General features: G+C 38.9%; 1 protein-coding gene across 5 annotated transcripts in view; it reads right to left on the reverse strand.

Moving 5' to 3' along the window:
- TTBK2 (tau tubulin kinase 2) overlaps positions 1-22,266 on the reverse strand; it is a 175,525-nt gene that overhangs the window by 25,522 nt on the left and 127,737 nt on the right. For all 5 annotated transcript variants that reach the window (XM_017516319.2, XM_037734169.1, XM_017516323.2 and 2 more), the window contains 4 exons: positions 16,690-16,847; positions 13,163-13,379; positions 8,156-8,367; positions 6,276-6,864 (listed from right to left, as the gene is read on the reverse strand). In XM_017516319.2, the coding sequence (XP_017371808.1) occupies positions 6,276-6,864; positions 8,156-8,367; positions 13,163-13,379; positions 16,690-16,847 (1,176 nt within the window). The remainder of the gene's footprint in view (positions 1-6,275; positions 6,865-8,155; positions 8,368-13,162; positions 13,380-16,689; positions 16,848-22,266) is intronic.

Below are 22,266 nucleotides of genomic sequence, written 5' to 3' on the forward strand. Positions count from 1 at the left end.
AAAAAAAAAAAAAAAAAAAAAAAAAAAAAAAAGAAAAGAAAAGAAAAGAAAAATGTCATTAGAAAATGAGCAAATGGTCGAAACAGACATTTCTCAAAAGAAGATATACAAATGGCCAACAAATGCATGAAAAAATGCTCAATATCACTAGTCATCAGGGAAATGCAAATCAAAACCACAATGAGATATTATATCACCCCAGTAAAAATGGCTATCATCAAAAAGACAATAAATAACAAATGCTGGCAAGGACGCAGAGAAAAGGGAACTCTCAAATACACTGTTGGTGGGTGATATGGTTTGGCTATGTCCCTACCCAAATCTCATCTTGAATTCTCACGTACTGTGGGAGGGACCCAGTGGGAGGTAATTAAATCATAGGGGCAGGTGTTTCTCATGCTATTCTCTTGATAGTGAGTAAGTCTCACAAGATCTTATGGTTATTATAAGGGGGAGTTTTCCTGCACAAGCTCTCTTTGCCTGCCGCCATCCACATTAAGATGTGACTTGCTCCTCCTTGCCTTTCCACCGTGATTGTGAGGCCTCTCCAACCGTGTGGAACTGTAAGTCCAATTAAACCTGTTTCTTTTGTAAATTGCCCAGTCTCAGGTATGTCTTTATCAGCAGCGTAAAAACAGATTAATACAGTGGGAATCTATAGCTACTATGGTGAACAGTATGTAGGTTCCTCAAAAAACTACAAATAGAACTACCATACAATTCAGCAATCCCACTACTGGGAAAATCAGTATATCAAAGAGATATCTGCATACCCACGTTTACTGCAGCACTGTTCACAATAGCCAAAATATGTTATCAACCCAAGTGTACAACAACAGATGAGTGGATAAAGAAAACGTGGTATATCAGCCGGGCCTGGTGGCTCACGCCTGTAATCCCAGCACTTTGAAAGGCCAAGGCAAGTGGATCACCTGAGGTCAGGAGTTAGAGACAAGCCTAACCAACACGGCAAAATGCTATCTCTACTAAAAATACAAAAATTAGCCAGGTATGGTGGTGTGTGCCTGTAGTCCCAGCTACTCGAGGTGAGGCAGGAGACCTGCTTGAACCCAGGAGGTGACGGTTGCAGTGCACCAAGATTGCCGCCACTGCACTCCACTCTGGGCGAAAGAGCGAGACTCTGTCTCAGAAAAAAAAAGAAAAAGAATAAGAAAAGAAAAGAAAATGTGCTATATATAAACAATGGAATCTTATTCAGCCATAAAAAAACAAAATCCTGTCATTCATGGCAACATGGATGGAACTGGAGGCTGTTATGTTAAATAAGTCAGGCAAAGGAAGACAAATACCACGTTCTAATATGAGGAAGCTAAAAAAATTTAGTTTACTTAAGTAAAAAGTAGAAGAAAGGTTATTATTAGAGGCTGAGATGAGTAGAGGGAATGGGGAGATAGGGAAAGATTTGTTGAATAAAAAAATTACAGCTAGACAGGACAAATAACTTCTAGTGTTCCATAGTACTATATGACGATTACTGCTATATATATATATATATATATATATATATATATATATGAAATATATATATAATATATATAATGCTTATTATTATTATTTTTGAGACAGAGTCTCACCCTGTCACCCAGGCTGGAGTGCAGTGGAGAGATCTCTGCTCACTGCAACCTCTGCCTCCCGGGTTCAAGCAATTCTCCTGCCTCGGCCTCCTGAGTAGCTGGGATTACAGGCATGCCCCACCACACCCAGCTAATTTTTGTATTTTTAGTGACGCATGCCAGGAAAAGCCACATGAAACTGCTATTTCTTTTTTTTTTTTTTTTGAGACAGAGTTTCACTCTTGTTACCCAGGCTGGAGTGCAATGGCGCGATCTCGGCTCACCGCAACCTCCGCTTCCTGGGTTCAGGCAATTCTCCTGCCTCAGCCTCCTGAGTAGCTGGGATTACAGGCACGCGCCACCATGCCCAGCTAATGTTTTGTATTTTTAGTAGAGACGGGGTTTCACCATGTTGACCAGGATGGTCTCGATCTCTTGACCTTGTGATCCACCCGCCTTGGCCTCCCAAAGTGCGGGGATTACAGGCTTGAGCCACCGCGCCCGGTCGAAACTGCTATTTCAAATAAAGTTTACCACTGTAATGTCTCTCAAATCTTCACTGAGATTTTCACAGTTTAGGCCCTCATCATATCTGTCCGGATTAGCACCAAACCCTCCTCACAGCCCATTGTCCCCTACCTTGCTGCCAAAGAGCGCATTACTCCACCGCCTCAATGGTGGCAGTTTCTTGTCCCACAGCCCACATATCTCAGCATGGCAAGCAAAGCCCTTTATAACTTTACCTTTTAAAGCTTGTCTTCAGCCTCTTTCTTTTGTCTAACATTTCTGGATCATTTATTTAAATGCATTGATGTCTGGTGCTTCAGGCCTCTGGGCCTTTGCACATTCTCTTCTTTGTCTGACATTCTCACAACACCCTCCCACAAACTTAATCCTTATTCAAACTCCACTTATTTTTGAAGCATTCCTTAATCTTGCCAGGAAGATTTTTAATTTTTCTTCCTCCATAATTATGAAGATAATGCATCTTTACCATGGAAAAAAAAATTAGAAAATAAAGAAAAGTTGAAAAAATAAAGATATCCAAAATTCTACTCCTCAGTCCTAGGCAGATATGTCTGTGTCCTCATTTCTGTAAAGAGCCCATTACAGTTACTTGAGGTTGTTTAAGGTAACGGTTTAGATGTAAGTTTTCATTGCCAGGCTGAGAGGTTGGTGTCAACTTGTTATCCCTGAACTATAACATAAAGCATGGAAATTAGCAGATACTTCACTGGTAGGAAGAAATGAACATAATTAAGGCAATGCAAGTAACTGCTAATTTAAATTTTATTACTGCTGGTATTGGTAGTCCTGTAAATACAGTCAGAGGAATTCTCTCAATAGATGTTGGCTAACAGATTATTAAAAATTCTGCTACTCTTTTTCTTTTGGTCCTGCTCCTTCTTTGTGCATTATTTTAAACCCCCTTTCCTTTTCTTGATCTCTAAGAAACAAGTCAATTAGGAAAGTCCTTCAGTATAGTCAGCATTGGCAATGTCCTGGTGTGAAGGACAGAAGACTGGCATAAGGTGCAATCTCCTGGCATGAGGGACGAACACTAAGTCTAGTCTACCAGTGTCTGACTCTTCATGGATTGTCTCCTGAGGCTTAGTGCTCTCAGTACAAAAAGAGATAATAATATTCCCTCTGCTTGTCCCATGGAGTTGCTGTTAAGATCAAAGAGGGAAATATTCTATAAAATATAAATGTAAGGTAATATGGTGGACAGCTTCTAAAATGGTTCCCAATGACCCAGAGGTGTCTCCTGGTATTCACACCCTTGTATAGACCCTTATCCACTGTACAGGGTTGGTCTCTGTGAGCAGTAGAATATGGCAGAAGTGATGGAATGCCCCTTCTGAGACAGATTAGAAAAGACTGTGGCTTCTATCTTGGTGGGGATGCATTGTCTTCACCTCTCTTCCCCCATCTCTCTTTCTCGCCTCACTCACTGGGAAAGCTAGATGTCATGTCAACTATGGAGAGGCCCAAATAGTGAGGAACTAGAGCCTCTGGCCAGCAGCCAGTAAGGAACTGAGTGAGGCCTGCCAACAATGATGTGAGTGAAGTTGGAAGTAGACCTTCCCTTTCCAGCCAAACTTTTAAGTTTATTTTAACCCTGGCTAAGAGCTTGACAAACTCCTCATGAGAGACCAGGCATGAGCTAGAACCACTGAACTAAAGCCACTTCTGCATTTCTAGCTCTAAGAAATTGTGCAAAATAATGACTGTTGTTTAAAGATACTAAATTTGGGCTACTTTGTTACACAGCAATAGCACTGGATAACATACGGGTGATGTCACTAGTGCCCAGCCGCATTTATACCATTTCTAAAGGTAATATTAAAATGAAGCACTGGCTGGGCATGGTGGCTCATGTCTGTAATACCAGGACTTTGGGAGGCTGAGGCTGGAGAACTACTTGAGCCCAGCAGTTTGAGACCAGTCTGGGCAACACAGTGGGATCCCATCTTACAAAAGGTTAAATTAGTCAGGTGCAGTAGCTCACACCTGTAATCCCAGGACTTTGGGAGGCCAATATGGGAGGACCACTTGAACACAGGAATTTGAAACCACCCTGGGCAACATGGCAAAACCCTGTCTCTACAAAATAACAACAACAACAACAAAATTAGCTGGGTGTGGTGACTCATGCCTGTAGTCCTAGCTACTTGGGAGGTTGGCATGGGAGGGTCACCTGAGCCCAGGGGCTCGAAGTTACAGTGACGTATGATAGTTCTACTGTGCTACAGCCCGGGTGACTGAGCAGGACCCTACCTCTAAAATAGAGACAAAAAACTTAGAAATAAGTACACAATTGATGCAGCTGATATTTCATTACAGACTTTCAGTTAATACAAAAAAAAATTAGTCGGGCGTGGTGGCAGGTGCCTGTAATCCCAGCTACATGGGAGGCTGAGGCAGGAGAATCACCTGAACCTGGAAGACGGAGGTTGCAGTGAGCCACGATCATGCCACTGCACTCCAACCTGGGTGACAGAGTGAGACTCCATCTCAAAAATAAATAAATAAAAATAGTTCAAAAATATCTAAAAATAAGGTCAAACATCACATACGTGAATACAAACCTATCAACAACTTGTCAGAGAAAACATTGCAGTAGTGTAAGAGAACCATGAGAACAATCTTTGTGAATAGGACAGCATCGAGACGGGGCAAAAAAATACTAGGAGAAATAGAGCTCGGGCTTTAGAAAGCCTCCATGAAGGAAGGCACACCAGAATGCTGTTGGAAAGATGCTAGAGCAAAAGTTAGTACACAACATAATAGAGTTAAAGAATGTGAAGAACTTGGGAAGAAAGAGGGGATGGTTGGAAAGAGGAAAGGTGAGGCGGGAAAAAGGATGGAGCAGGGAGGGAAGGACTTAGTAGTTACCTACCTCTAGCCCACATGATACCTTTGTACAATTTGGAAAAGAATGCCCTTCCGAAAGGAAACGGCCCTGTGCCAAGATGCATAGTCTGGAAAGCAAAGTCTGGGCTAGACTTCAGCCCCAATTTGTCTCCTGGCTAAATCCCTTTATGCCGCAAACAATCTGCCTAACTACACAAAGCAGTCCCGGGAAAGAGGAAAAGACCTATTAACTAACTCTGATTGGTGAAGAGGCAGGCAGGCCTTTATTTCCCTATTTTGGAGCACAGGCAAATTTCTCAGAATGGTACACAAAATAAATTTTCATTGGTATCTTTTCCCACTGTTTTGCATCTGATGTGGAATTGTGTTCCAATAGAAAACATTTCAGTCTGGGGAACAATGCAGTTTCCGGTGAGTTGGCAGGGACTGCTAGATGATTATGGAATTTAAGAAAACCTGGTAGCTCTCATCACATAAGGAGAGATGTACTTGTGGGTACCTAAGATTTGTGTTCACAGTTCCTTATTTAGCCTGGGGCTTTTCAAGGCTTTGCTTGACCATCTGTGGCTTTTCTGGGGCTCCCCCTCACACAGTCACTGGAGGCATCACTGCTTACTGGTAACAGGGTAACAGGATTCTCCAGCTGAATGCCCAAAACTGAAAATAAACCATAGTGGTTCCTCAAAAGTTTCCTTTGCAGAAGACCTGTATCATAAATGCCGCCTCTACCTGCTTGTTAAAATGAAGATTCCTGTGCAGGCTCTTCCCCAGACCTACTAAAACAAAAGTTTTAGAAGTGAGCCAGCCTGGGACTCTGCATTTTGAACAGTGGCCATCAATGTTAGAAAATGACTGTTTAACGGGAATATAAAATATGAGAAATTCTTGGGTGGATGCTATGAAAGAGAGAGAATATTAAAGTCTCAGGACTAGCAACAGTGTACCATGTAAAGAACAAACCACGAATGATTAAATATATGCCTTCCTCCGTAAATGTATAGTAAAAATTACTAGAAACGTTAAAAAATTGTATTATATATAAACACACATAGATAGCTACTACTTGTAATCTAATTTAAAATGTTATTAAAAAATAGGTTATAATGATGCTTCATTTATTGAGTTTCATATAATGAAAGGTCTCACTTTTTGAAAAATTTCATGTTGGAGAGTTGATTGTAGAACTTAGTACAAAATCACTCCCTATAACCATTTGCAAAATTTAGGCTTCTACTGAAGAATCTCAGTTGATCAACTGTTAGTCCTTTCTCAATAGCACCTTAAGTGGATAACAGAGAATCATAACAAGAACAAATTTCTTACCGCTGTAAGGGGTCCTTCTGCCTGCGCCTCCATTAGACTTGTGGGTGTCGCTGCAATAAACTGACTAGCAGCTCCAGGCTGGAGTTCCAGTCTATCTGTATATTGTTCCAAAGCAGCAGTGGGAGGACCCTCTGCAGAAAGTGCTAAGACCACACCTGAGGTTTCCTTCTTTAAATGATCATTTTCTGCCCAAGGACCTAATTGGAGCTTTTCATCTTGAGGTGATGCCTCCAAGACTTGAAGCACTTCAGGCTCCTCATCAGAAGGACTTCCAGTTGTTTTATGTCCTACAACCTCATTTGTCCTAAAATCTTGAAGGTCCTGCTCCTTGTCCACAATCACCCATTCTTTGGAATCAATCTCCTGCTTGCAAGAGCTCAGGTTAACCGCTATAAATCCATTGCTGCCACCACCATCTCCCTGCTCAGGGGTGTTGGCAGAAGCAGGCTTGGAGGCATCTGGAAGATATTCTTCATCATAGTGCCAGATATGGTCAGTACGGGACACAGCAGGAATGCAAGGCTTATGAAGCAGCGCAGGGAGAATAGATTCTTTTCCTGCACTGGTATCTTTCTGCATTTTCTCCAGGCTTAAGGAAATAGAAAGAAGTTACTTAATTATCCTAAGGAAACATTCATTATATAATACGTAAGCTCTATAGAGAACTATATTGACACAAAGATGAGAGAAAAAAAGATGGATAAAGCATAGGGAAAGTTTCACAGCATTGATAATGTTCTTCTCCACCTGTCATATCCTGCTTCAGAAGATGGAGCTCAGTTCTTTCCTCACCAAGGCCCTTTTTAGTTCCCTTCTTTTGTTAGACCAACTTTTTATTGATCTAAGCTTTTATCCCTACTGTACTTTGATATTTATTCTCAATCTGAGCCACAATTCAAAATGTTTAAACCAATGCCCCTATTCATCCTTTTGATCATGGCATCATGTAGATATGTGCTTACATAACATAGCTATGAATGATTACCATGTGAGGAAGAACACACATATGTGAAGGATTGTTTAAAATGGAAGCTAGATTGGAGTAGGCCAGAAGTGGCTGAATTGTCTTGGTACACAGTAATTATCATATTAGTCAAATTCATGGTCCCTTTAACCTAGTATTTCACTACCAATAGTAACCACCAGAGATGTACCACTGAAGGGTGTAACTACTACTAAAGGAAATCAGGTCTTAATACTGTGAATACTGTTGAAGCCTTCTATAATTCATAGATATGTCTCAAACTTTTTTCATTTCTGTCTTCTATTACCAAAATTTGTCATAGGGATAATGTGCCTCAGAGTCATGCACTACAGTCTTTACCTATGTATAGCTCTCTAAAGTTTCGCCTTCCTTTCTGTTTACGTAGATTGTGAACTCTTGAAGGCAAGCATGTTATACTTAATGGTATCTACTTTCCCACAGTATCTTACTCCTAGAAGGTCTCCACTAAAGTGAATTGAATTGCCTGTCCCTTGTGTATAAATTACTTTTTCCCCTCCTTCATGTATTCCCCTCATCTCTGCCTAATGCCATCTTTATCATGCCCTCTCCAGTGCTACACTGTTGTTTGGAAGAGATTACTTTCCAAACAATGATACTGTAAAAATGTTAATTTAACTTGTACCTAGTGTTAGGAAGTTATCAGCTCCTACTGGTCAGCTTCCAAAGCCAAAGATTATGCTATGGAATTTATAATAATTAAGAATCAGAATAATATTTAAAAACATGGGTTAAAATTAGAGCTTAATAGAATCAGTGTTACAAAAATACAAGAATTTCTTATTTGAAAGACTTTATATAACAGAAATATACCATAACAACAACAATAATAATGGTACCTCAGAGGCTTTAAAAAGAAAGAAAAACTATTTTATACCAGGTCTCAAGGAACTTGTCAGTGTCTGGCTTTGGCTCCAGGGTCAGACGTTTTTCCAGCTCAAAGCTGTGGATGGAACGTAACTTTCGCACCAATGGAATATCTCTGTCTGGCTGAGTAATCTCTGAGCGGACACGAATTGGTGACCCAAGGCTAGGAGCATTGAGAAGACCATTTGCTTGGCCATGGCTGTTCTCCTCTTCAGTAGCAGCCTATCCAAAATAGAAAATAAAATCATGAAAAACATTCTAGGCAATACACATGAGAGGAGTCATTGAAGCTTTTCAAAATAATATAAATAAATGATTAGATGTGTTTTCAGATGATTAGGACATCTTGACTAGTTTACTTCATTATATTCTTATCTATTAACTCTTCATTAAATGTGTTTTCTTAATTTATAGTCAGTTTTAGTATTATTTTAGCCTTTAAAAATATTTTTGGCACAAAGATAAACAGTCTAAAAATGTTTAACAGACTTAGCCTTCTGAATTATGTCTGACTTAATGCTTGTGGGACCCCATTCCACTAACCTAAAACTGAAACCTGGAAAGGATGTTCTCTTTGAGACGTAAGTGGTCTCACAAGTTAGGAGAGGACACCAAGCCTGAGTCGCTATACCCCTTTTCTCATTCCCACCTCTAAAAAACAAAACAACGAAAAGCCTGGGGCCAGACTACTAGGAGCTAAGGCAGCCCAGGGAGTGGGACTGTTTAAAGCCAGGTGCCTATGGAACACAATTATCAGGGCAGTTAAGCTTTATAGCAGAAGTATGGTGACAGAGGGAAGTCTGGGACATCTATTCTGATTAGAGACCCTTAAGAGGATCCCCAATTGGGTCAAATAGGTGATACACTCTGGGTAGCAGCAGAAACACATGCCAGTCTTCTTTAAAGGAAGGTTTCCCCAAATCCCAGTTAAGTCTACAGAACTCCTATCAATGATTTCAATTATTAATTAACTTAAAAAAAAAAGAGAGAATCAACACATGAGAAAGCATGCTACCATGACTGACACAACAGAAATAATCAAAACGAAGAAAAACATTTAAAACTCCCAACGATTTCAGATATTGAACTGGTTTCAATACAAAATATAGACCAGCTATGCATAAATGTTTAAATAAATAAAGGCCATTATAACAAAGATCAACAAAGGGTTATTTGGATGATTAACTGAATATTAAATATTCAATTAACAAGTTAAACAGCAAGTTAGCAAAAAAATAAGTTGAAATTATTAATCAGTGAAGTGGAAGACATAGCCAAAGAAATTACCTAGAATAAAAAACAAGAAGAAAATTATGAAAAAAGATATTAAGAGATATGATGGATACAATAAAAAGGCATAATATATCTATAGTCCTAGAAAGAGATAATAGAAAGAATGAAGAGTCAGTAACATTTAGATAGAGAATGGCTGTTATTTCCCAGGACTTATACAAAAATATGAATAAAAATGTTCAAGGAACACGAGATATCCCAAGCAAGATAAACAAAAAGAAATATTGCCTAGAAGCATCATAGTTAAAATGCAGAACACCACAGACAAAAACAAGAACTAAAAAGTAGCTGGAAGGAAAAATGAAGGTGGGGGAACTGATCACTTTAAAAGAAACAAAATAATTAGAATGACAGTTTCTGAACACCAATGACTGAAGCCAGAGGAAAAATAACTATCAATCAAAAACTTTATATTTGGACCAGGCTTGGTGGTTCACGCTGGTAATCCCAGCACTTTGGGAGGCCAAGGTGGGTGAATCACTTGAGGCCAGGAGTTCAAGACCAGCCTGGCCAACATGGTGAAACCCTGTCTCTACTAAGAAAAAAAAAAAATAGCCAGGCATGGTAGCACGTGCCTGTGGGCCCAGCCACTCAGGAGGCTGAGGCAGGAGAATTGCTTGAACCCAGGAGGTGGAGGTTGAAGTGAGTTGAGATCACACCACTGCAACAGAGCAAAACCCTGTCTGAAAAAACAGACAAACATCAACAACAAAAAAAACCTTTACATTCAGCATAAACTATCTTAAAAGAATGAAGCTAAAATAAATACATTTATAGATAAGTAAATACATTTATAGAAAGAATCCTCTACCAAAAGACCTGAAGTAAAAGAACTTCTAAAGGAAATATTTCAGGAAGAAAGATGAGCCAAAGACTTTCAGAAATGAAATAAAATGGTAAACATCTTTGAAAGTCCATATAAACATTACTTGTATAAAAGAACAACATTAGTAATGTAATCCAAGGCTGGGCCCCGTGGCACATGCCTGTAACCCCAGCACTTTGGGAGACCAAGGCAAGCAGATCACCTCAGGTCAGAGGTTTGAGATCATCCTGGCCAGAGTGGCAAAAGCCCATCTTTACTAAAAATACAAAAATTAGCCAGGTGTGGTGGTAGGCGCCTGTAGTTTCAGCTACTTGGGAGCCTAGAGCACAAGAATCACTTGATCCCACGAGGTGAAGGTTGCAGTGAGCCAAGATTGCACCACTGCACTCCAGCCTTGGTGACAGGGTGAGACTCTGACTGAATAAATAATAATAATAATAATTCTAAATTTAAACAAATAAAGCTGAGCAATTAAAACATAAAGATGTAAGACTGTCCACTTATATTCCACTTAACAAAAGTCACAACAGATGAATACAAGTAAGAAAAAATGGAAAGATAAAGGAGGAAAAAAGATACACCAAAGGAAGAAAAAAGATACCCAAAAGAAAGCTGGCATAATTGTATTAACAAAATAAGCTTTAATACTAGAAAAATATAGTAGGAATAGAATACAAATAATCACTAAATAAAGAAAAACAAAACTTTTAATCACCTGGCAGATATAAAAATTCTAAACTTGTATGCACTTAATAACTCATGGAGGAAAAAAATCATTATGGGAAAAGTTTTAAAACAGAAGGAGAATGAAAATATAACACACCAAAACTTTGCAATACAGTAACTGAGATATTTATTACCTTCTTTCTGCTTGTCTCAGGTTCATTCTGCTGGTTCCTTTTCTAGGTTCCTGAGGTAGGATTTAGACTATTGATGTAAAACCTTATCTTTCCTAATGTAAGCATTTAGTGCTATACATTTCCCTCTCAGCACTGCTTTAGCTGCCTCCCAAACATTTTGATATGCTGTAGTTTTAATTTCATTCAATTCTATGTAAGTTTAAAAAATTTTCCTTTAAGACTTCCTCTCTGACCCATGGATTATATAGAAATATGCTGTATAATTTCCAAGTGTTTAGAAATTTTCCTGTTGTCTTTATGTCACTGATTACTAGATTAATTCCATTATGGTCAGAGAACATACTATGTGTGATTTCAGTTATTTAAATTTATTAAGGTTTGTGGCTCTGCTTTTATGGAATCTAACCTAAGACAGTGGTTACCTCAGTGGGGATAGGGTAGAAGCATAAATATAGAAGGAATATGTTAAAATATTCTAGTTCTTGGGGCAGATGGTGGATTCACATGCTTACATTACTATGCTTTGAAATGATATATAAACTCTTTTATATATAGTATAAGCAGACTTTAAAAGATAAATATAGTTGTTTTGAATTTCTCGCCTAGATGACCAATAAATTCCTAAAGTTACAAGCTCTATCCACGCACTTTCTCATATACATACATACAATATTTTATATATATATATATATATTTTTTTTTTTTTTTAATTTTTTTTTTTTTTTTTTTTTTAATTTTTTTCTTTTTTTTTTTTTGAGATGGAGTTTCACTCTGTCACCCAGGCTGGAGTGCAGTGGCACTATCTTGGCTCACTGCAACCTCTGCCTCTCAGGTTCAAGCGATTCTCCTTCTTTAGCCTCCCAAGTAGCTGGGATTACAGGCACCTACCACCACACCCAGCTAATTTTTTATATTTTTAGTAGATTCAGGGTTTCACCATGTTGGCCAGGCTGGTCTTGAACTCCTGACTTCCAAAGTGATGGGATTTCAGATGTGAGCCATGGTGCTCAGCCCTCCTGCACATATTTTTACTTATACTTCTACTTAAACCACTTTTTCCATAAGGCATGTCCCCAACTCCCACCCCATCTGCATGCATTTTAATTCCTTTTAATGTTTTGCACAATGTTCTGTCTTATATTATATTTGCTTGTGCAGATAATTATCTACTTGAACAGACTGTAAGCTCCTTAAAGGTAAAAGATGTATCTTAAACTGCACAGCACCTATCTTAGTAAATTGTCTTCAATATTTAGCTTAATGCTTTATCCAGATGTTCTAAATGAGAGCTTGTAATGTATAGCACTATACATTATAAATTTAATAAACTTCACATAACCATTATAATAAGTAATGGACTTAGGGTCAAAACTATCATTCAAATTTCACTGAGATTAAATAGTAAAAGAAACTAAAATAACTAAGATCTTCTATGTCAAGTGCCATTTCATTCTGTCACATACAGAGATATCCATATGGGCTGACAACTGAGAATGTCACTAGTGATTTTTTTGCTATAAGAACAGTTTGTTCCTGTTGCCATAAAGCCAGCCGCAGCTGATACTACAAAAATCTGATATTGACTCCCTGTCTACTTTTCACTACTCATTCCTGATTACTATTGGTCCAGACCGTGCTTTGTCAACAGCCAGATCACACGGTGGCACATCACATCTATGCAGAGAACATTTTGCAAATGACTCCCATGACTGAAGATATACACCTACTATGGTCTGAATGTTTGTGTCCCCCAAAAATTGACATGCTGAAATCCTAACTCCCAATGTGAGGGTATTAGGAGGTAGGCCCCTTGGGAGGTAATTAGGTCAAGAAGGCAGAGCCCTCATGAATGAGAGCAGTGTCCTTAAAAAAGAGGCCCAACAGAATCCCCTTTCTCCATCTACCACATGAGGACTTAGCAAGGAGGAGCTACAAAACAGCCCTCATTAGACACCAAATTTGCCTAGCCTTCCTTCTTGGACTTCCCAGCATTCTGAACTGTAAGAAATACATTTCTGTTGTTTATAAGGTATCATACCTTACAAATTCCAAGCTTTATCTTGTTTTTGTTGGCATCCATCTCTTCCCAAACATCCTTCTCCTGGGGACGAGGCTGTCCCAGAGATCCAGGCAATTTATCTGGTGACACACAAACAGGGATGCCATTTTCTCCATCACTAAGCTGTTCATCTGGAAATACCTCATCTGTATTTTCTCGAAGCAAGTCTCCTGGGATGGGAGTGGCATTGGCAATTCTAAATATAAAGGGAGGGGAAAAAAAGGGCAGAACTTTAAAAGATCAGAATCAAAAATTACTATGAGACTATCTTACATCATTTTGTTTCTTCATTGAAATAAAGTCCACACATAACTAAGAAAGTTTAAAAAAAAAAAAAAACCCTTAAAAACTTCAGTTGGCTGGGCACGGTGGTTCACGCCTGTAGTCTCAGCACTTGGGAGGCAGAGGTGGGTGGATCATCTGAGGTCAGGAGTTCGAGACCAGCCTAGCCAATGTGGCAAAACCCCATCTCTACTAAAAATATAAAAATTAGCCGGGCATGGTGGTGGGTGCCAGTAATCCCAACTACTTGGGAGGCTGAGGCAGGAGAATCGTTTGAACCCAGGAGGCAGAGGTTGCAGTGAGCTGAGATTGCACCGCTGCACTCCAGCCTAGGCAACAGAGCGAGACTCCAGATCNAAAAAAAAAAAAAAAGAAAGAAAGAAAAGAAAATTTAAGTCACATCAGTCCTACAAAATAAAACTTCAAAATTTTAATCAATTAGAATTTCCAAGCTAATTTAAAAATATAAATTCTAAAACAATAACACACTAATTTGACAATCACTTTGTAAGAAACATTTCATCAATTTCCCAGAAGTTTTTGTCAATGATAACAACATTTTCTAATCTTTACCCATTTTTGTTAGGGAATTTTTTTTTTTTTTTGAGTTGGTGTTTCACTCCTGTTGCCCAGGCTGGAGTGCAGTAGCATGATCTAGGCTCACTGCAACGTATGCCTCCCGGGTTCAAGCAATTCTCCTGCATCAGCCTCTTGAGTAGCTGGGATTATAGGTACCTGCCACCATATCTGGCTAATTTTTCATATTTTGAGTAGAGACGGGTTTTTGACATGTTGGGCAGCCTGGTCTTGAACTCCTGACCTCAGATGATCTGCCCGCCTTGGCCTCCCAAAGTGCTGGGATTATAAGTGTAAGCCACTATGCCCATTCTGTTATAGAACAGGAAAATGTTAAGGGCTGTTGAACTCAAAATATACAGATGAATCTCCAAATGTAACATTTCATTTGGGAAGCAATAATTACAATTTGGGGTACACACAGACTGGGTGGGTCTCTGGTATGCCTGAAGACTAAAGAAGAGGTTGTGGGTTTTATTAGAGAAATGTTACATACTGTTTTGAAAGAAAGCTCATTGGCACTAGAGAAGCTTTCGGGAGCTGGCAGGCTCTGACTGGTGAGTGACAGGGGTATGTAAATTTAGTCTTAGAGTCACAGCAGGCCATTTCAGCAGCTGGGCTTGTAAGAAATTAAATTCTTGGAGCAGGTGCTATGTGCCCAAGTGCTTCCCGCCTCAGCCCGCCTCTTGATTGATTTAGTTGAATATGACAAGAATGACCTAATTTGTATAATCAACTTTCACAGTGCCATAATGAAATAAACGGGTGTCAGATCAATCAGCTTTTTTTTTAATGTGTGAAATGTGTATTACTTTTTCACTTGCAGACTTTTTTTTTTTTGAGACTGAGTCATGCTCTGTCTCCCAGGCTGGAGTGCAGTGACGCAATCTCAGCTCACTGCAACCTCTGCCTCCCGGGTTCAAGTGATTCTACTGCCTCAGCCTCCCAAGTAGCTGCAATTACAGGCATGCAGCACCATGCCCAGCTAAATTTTTTTGTATTTTTAGTAGAGATGGGATTTTGCCACATTGGCCAGGCTGGTCTTAAACTCCTGGCTTCAAGTGATCCACCCACCTGGGCCTCCCAAAGTGCTGAGATTACAGGTGTGAGCCACCATGTCCACCCAACTGCAGACTTTTTACTAAGCACCTACTACATGCAAGGCCTTAGCAACACAAAATTAATTTACAGATAATTTTGGGGATTATTTCAGAAGGTTCACCTTTTTGTTCTAATACCTATCTTTGGACTAAACCTTTTTAAATGCTCTAGTTCTGTGTTTTTTTGTATTCCGCTGGGTTGTTTTTTTTTTTGAGATTTCAGATTTTCGATTTTCAGAATTGGGATGCTCAACCTGTATACCATTTTTGCCTGTTAATTACCTTCTTCAAGTTCTCCCTTCTCTTTTCCTCCTCTTTCACACAACTTCCCCTTCGCCTGTAATCCTAGGACTTTGGGAGGCCAAGGTAGGCAGATTGCTTGAGGTCAGGAGTTTGACACCAGCACAGTGAAACCCAGTCTCTACTAAAAATACAAAATTAGCCTAGTATGGTGGCAAAGGCCTGTAATACCAGCTACTTGGGAGGCTAAGGCAGGAGAATCACTTGAACCCAGGAAGCAGAGGTTGCAGTGAGCCGAAATCGCGCATAGTGAAAACCCGTCTCTACTAAAAGTACAAAATTAGCCAGGTATCATGGCAAAGGCCTGTAATACCAGCTACTTGGGAGGTTAAGGCAGGAGGATCACTTGAACCTAGGAGGTGGAGGTTGCAATGAGCTGACATTGCACCACTGCACTCCAGCCTGGGCAACAACAGCAAAACTCTGTGTTAAAAATGAATAAAAAATAAAAGCAATGGATTAGTGGTAAAATGTCCCAATTAACTTAAATTGTATGACAGTTTTTCCCTATTTACTATTTACTTTCTTTTCCTCAGAGACAGGTCCCACTCTATTGCATAGGTTAGAGTGTAGTGGTACAATCATAGCTCACTACAGCCTCTAACTCCTGGGCTCAAGTGAGCCTTCTGCCTCAGCATTCTGGGTATTTACTTTTTTTTTTTTTTTGACCAAAAAGTTTTAAACAACCAAAGCAGGTAAAAAAATTAGAAAAATAAGAAAGATAAATCAAAAAACAAAATAAAATAAAGGACCAAAGGAACTATATGTAATACCTGTAGAGGAAAAAACATTAACAATAAAAAACTAAGATAACAGAAATAGACCACAACCTTTTCTTAATACATTATGAAAGTTAAATCTTTAAGAGGAAAATGCTACATGCTTTGTTCCCAGTAAACTTTACCACAGTATAGTTAGATATGATTGTGGCACATTCTTTTCAGGGTCTTATATATTATTTGGAAACATAACTAATGCTACTTCTCATTTTGAAGAAAACGTGTGATAAATTTGACATCAACAAGTCACATAAGCTGTAAGCTCCCATTTCACAGTGTAATCGATTAGTATTATCTAAAGCAAGTAATTCCAAAAGTGTACATAAGAGCAATGTTAATTCAAGGAAATCCATAGGCCCTCTCAGATGTCTTAGCATTTGGTCATCTGAGGGAATCTGGATGAAATAAATTTTTGCAAATATAATGTATCCAGAAAAAGACACTACCAAATGATCTGTTTAGGACATACCCAATTGCAGCAGGGGTCAAGCGAGTGTGCAACTGAGGGGTGGTAGAAGTAGTGATGGTTGTTAGGGAGCCATCAGTTCCAGTCTTCTCCCAGTCAAAAGGATCACTCTCAATTACTCCAAAAGTCTTGATGCTATTGTCAAACACGGATGTAAGAAGCTAAACCACAAAGAAAAAAGCTAGAGTAAGTGAACAGTAAACACAGTCACTTTATTCTGTAAGAGAAAGCCCACCAGATGCACAAAATGATTTTGTAATGTGATTTTCTTTAAAAACTGATGGTTCAAATAGAGAAATCTGAATAAGAACTATATGTGGAGGATGATATGAATTAATGTTGATTTTTCTCAGTTGTGTAGAATGTTTCTGTTTTTGAGAGATGCGTAATGGAGCCTCATGTCTATAACCTACTCTCAGATGGTTTGTTGGATGGTTTGTTTAAAGGATGTGTGTCACGTATAAGTGTATATGTTAGTGTGCATTCAGTTGAACCATCCATTTTATCATTTATTTGTCAAAACAAAACAAAACAAAACAAGGACATTTTTTATATGTTTCAACCTAAGAAAGTAGCCAGCATTAACAGTCTAGGTAAGGAGAATATAGAAGTTCATTGTGCTTTTCTCCATTTTTTTTACAGGATTAAAAAATTCTTAAAACATGCGTGTACATGTTTGTGTGTCTCCATAAACAAATTATCAAAAAGTTTCTCTATTAGTTTGATTTATAAATTCTGTATAATTTCATTTTTTGTCTTTAAATTCCTAAAGTTTGGCATGATCTTGAGAAGTATCTCATAAGAGACCTTTATTGTTTCTGTCAGTAGGCACCATTTCCAATTTTATGATTATAGTTTCATTCTCTCATCCCTTCTGTAACTCTTTTAATATCCTATCCTCTGAGATTCATCTTGTACATTTCCTGCACCATACCTGAAATCGGCACTTCATTGGAGGATTTTGCACAGGTCTGTTTTAGGCCTTAAAAAGATTACTTTGCCAGCCTGGCCAACATGGTGAAACCTTGTCTCTACTAAAAATACAAAAATTAGCCTGGTGTGGTGGCACATGCCTATAATCCCAGCTACTAAAGGGGACTGAAGCATGAGAATCACTTGACCCCAAGAGGCAGAGGCTGTAGTGAGCTGAGATCATGCCACTGTACTCCAGCCTGGGTGACAGAGTGAGATCCTTTCTCCAGAAAAAAAAAAAGAAAAAAAGGTTACTTCAGTTATTTAGTGGTTAACAGATGCCATAATCAGGGATGGGAATAATGGTACTTGGAACAAATGACCAGTTAAGAAACTACTGTCAGCTGAACCAGTATGGTAACAGTAAAGGTGATAAGAATTGGACATAATTTGGAGGTATAGCCAACAGACTTTGCTGAGAGAACAGCAAAGTCTGTGAAAGTAAAGAAAGAATGAAAGATACCTTAGATTTCTGTCCTGAGCCACTGGGTCAATGCAGTGAAATCGAAAGCGGTTGAGTTTAGGGAGGAATACAAAATGCAGATATAAATTTGGGTGTCATCAGCATATAGATATCAAGAGATACTGGCCACACACAATGGCTCATGCCTGTAATCCCAACACTTTGGGAGGCTGAGGCGGGTAGCTCACTTGGGGTCAGGGGTTCAAGACCAGCCTGGCCAATATGGTGAAATCCCTTCTCTACAAAAAATACAAAAATTAGCAAGGACTGGTGGCAGATGCCTGAAGTCCCAGCCACACAGGAGGCTGAGGCACAAGAATTGCTTGAGCCTGGCAGAGATTGCAATGAGAAGAGATCATGCCATTGAACTCCAGTCTAGGTGACAGAGCGAGACTCTGGTCTCAAAAATAAAAAGACAGATGCTATTTAAAGTCATTGAACCAGCTGGTATTATTGAGGGAGAACAGAGCACAAAAATATCCAAGGGCTATGGCCTAGAGTACTCCGGTATTTAGGTGCAAGAAGAGAAGGACCCAGCAAAGGAAACAAAAAAGGAGTGGCCAGTGAGGCAGGAAACCAAGAGTATGGTAATCTAGACTAAAAGTGAAGAAACCATTTCAATAAGAGGGATGAGCAAATGTTATCAGTTATAAATGTATAGTTATTTCTGATTATTTAATTAATTTCTCTCTCTTTCAACCCAGACTATATCAGCTCCAAGACGCTGATATTTGTCTGATCTCATCATTTAGTCTCCAAGGTCTCATATATTACCTTATTCACAATATTTACTCTAAAAACATTCCAAGAATACATCTTTATTTGTAATAATGTTTACTAACTCACATAACTTGATCTTCCATTTAAGACTCAAAAGGAAGAATTGTCAATATAGAAAAAGAAACGAAAAAGATAAAGGGAACTGGAAAAGGCATGGTTATAAAATCTAAGAAATTTTATTTGGGTCCTATTTTTGTTTCTGTAAGTTACCTATGTTACAGCTTAGAATTCTCCAAATGTCAGAGGTAGAGGGCTGTAGAAAACATAGAGGAGAAAATAAAGATGGACTGGAATCTAGGATACAGGAATTGAAGTGCCAGACCTTTGACCTTCTCTCCTAACTCTGAAATCAAGGTTTTCATAGGTTTTCACAGAGTGAGATGCATGCTTCCTGAAAGGTGGAATCCCTATCGAGGAGGCAGCACCTGCCTTGCTATGTGAACACTTAGACTGCCACTGCTAAATTCTGTCTGTTCTGTGCCGCAACAGGAACGATCCTAAGCGGTTTTTATGTCAGATGTCCTTTTATCAGGGAACTATTTTCTTACATTTATCACAGTATTGTATGTCTTAGAAAATGTATTCTATGGCATTGGACCTCAAATTAGAAACACTTTGTTACTATGATGGTGATATTAGACACCAGCAGCAGGAGACAGAAAGACAGAGGACACAGAACAAAAGAAACAGGAAAGCTAAAAGCACTGAGGCACTTAAAGGGACCCTAGTGGGAACAAATGGTCAGACTGGGCAGAGCTCTGCAGATATTTTGGAGAAAAACATTTCTAATCTAGCAAATAATATTCTAATTCGGGAGCAGGGTGGCGCTCAATCCTAACCTTCATCAGACTGGAATAGTAGAAACAGGACAAGTCAAGGACTCACTTTTTTTGGTAACTGAATGCATTACATCACATTTGGCTATGATAAATAATAAAACCAGAAAACTCTAATTCAGTTAGTCAAATAGATTTTAGAATAATAAAAATTACCTTGTAATTCATTCGAATAGTATACACAGTATATGTAGTGTGTGTATGTATATATGTATATGTGTCTGTGTCTGTGTGTGTGTGTGTGTGTGTGCGTGTGTGTGTCTGTTAAATTTGAATAGTCCTCACTGTTTTTTATTTTTCATTATTTTTATTTTTTTCTTGAGATGGAGTCTCACTTTCTTGCCCAGGCTGGAGGGCAATGGCGCGACCTCAGCTCACTGCAACCTTTGCCTCCCAGCTTCAAGCAATTCTCCTGCCTCAGCCTCCTGAGTAGCTGGGACTACAGGCATGCGCCACCACACCCAGCTAATTTTTGTTAGTACAGGCAGGTTTCACCATGTTGGCCAAGCTTTGTCTAGAACTCCTGACCTCAGGTGATCCACCTGCCTCAGCCTCCCAAAGTGCTGGGATTATAGGTGTGAGACATTGTGCCCGGCCTGTCATTCTTTTTTATACCCCAATATCATTGGGGAAGAAAGCACTTTTCCATCAGAACAGGGACTAGCTGTGGCAGTAATTCTCAAACTGGAAAGGGAGAAGGGAAAAATCTGAAAAAAAATCTTCCAAATGATTCCAACACTTTCCTCTCAAAGGAATGTCCCATATCTCTCCACTGATAATCTCTGAAAATCTAGTATACATCTGATTTCTTCTTTTACTTAATAATATATTCTTAGAAAATACAAATTCATCTATATTTAGAGTCTAAGTTTCTCAAACTAGGTTTACATGTACCCCCAGGGGATGCAGCTATATGCCAGAGAGAATTTAAAGTCACTTGACAAATGCGGCACAGCTTCCTGGAGTATTTTACACAGAGGTATGACATTTATTGTAATATTTTATAATACAGTAAGCACAAAGAGGTTAGAAAACAAAAGGTAAATGAACTTTTAAGATAAATCAGGAGAATGCAAAGAAATATTGGCCTTGTGGTTGACATTGTAAGACTATTCTCAATCTGAAATATTCCAAAACACTATTTTGAGTGCTGACATGATGCTCAAATGAAATGCTCACTTTGGATTTCTGTTGCTCGACCAACGTAATGCAAAATATTACAAAATCCTAAAAAGTCTGAAGTCCAAAACACCTTAAATAAGGGATATTGAACCTGTATTACATTTGTTTGTTTGTTTTTGAGACAGTCTCACTTTGTTGCCCATGCTGGTGTGCAGTGGCGCGATCTTGGCTTGCTGCAACCTCTGCCTCCTGGGTTCAAGTGATTCTCCTGCCTCACTTCCCAAGTAGGTGGGACTACAGATGCACGCCACGCCACCACACCCAGCTAACTTTTTTTGTATTTTTAGTAGAGCCAGGGTTTTGCCATGTTGGGCTGGTCTTGAACTCCTGATCTCAAGTGATCCACCCATCTCAGCCTCCAAAAGTGCTGGGATTATAGGCATGAGCCAATGCACCTGGCCCTGCATTATTTTTTATTTGGCCACTGTGTGGATTATTTGTGTCAATCCCACTTCTACTTCCACTTATGAATAAGCAGCAGTCCATTTTTCTTAAACCAAAACCCGATGGGATATACCATACAATGACTTTTCAAAAGCAAATTATTCAAGATACAAAGTAACAAAAGTCAATTACAGCCTGGGCAACATGGTGAAATCTTGTCTCTAGCAAAAATATAAAAAATTAGCCAGGTGTGCTGGCATACATTTCTGATCTTAGCTACCTGGAAGGCTGAGATGGAAGGATTGCTTGAGCCCGGGGAGGCAGAGTTTGCAGGGAGCCGAGATCACACCACTGCATTCCAGCCTCGATTACAGAGTAAGATCCCGTCTCAAAATAAATAAATAAATAAATAAATAAATAAATAAAAGTCAATTACTATGTCAGGATAACGAGATTGAGTAATCTGGATTTTCTATTTTTCAATAATTCTAAAACTTTTATAATGACCACGTATTTTAATAACTAGAAAAAATTAACAAAACTATATTACTCTAAAATAAATCAACTATATACCTACATGCAGCCTACAAAGATGCTTGGTGCCAGCTCCTGCTATCTGAAATACCTTATTCTTTATGGCAATCAGTCATCTGACATACACACAATGGCTTAGGGAAGCACTCCTTTAATCCTTAGCACAAAATGCAATCAATAGCTGTATCATATTTACCTCCATATGAAATCCCAGTTTGCCCTTTGAAAGAGAATGTAATTCCAAGTCCAGCTTTTGCAAAACCAAGAATTATTTGTAAGCTGATATTAAGAACTCGCTGAGAATCCTGATTCCTGAATTCTCAGTTAATAAATGGTAAATTAGTGGATCAATAAAGCACTTAAGCAGGAAAGCACAATGGCAGTGTTGGCTTGGCTGATTCAAAGGCAGATTATTTACTGCAAAAGAAA

Source organism: Cebus imitator, unplaced genomic scaffold (genome assembly GCF_001604975.1).
Source record: "Cebus imitator isolate Cc_AM_T3 unplaced genomic scaffold, Cebus_imitator-1.0 Scaffold579, whole genome shotgun sequence".
Taxonomy (NCBI): Eukaryota; Metazoa; Chordata; class Mammalia; order Primates; family Cebidae; genus Cebus; species Cebus imitator.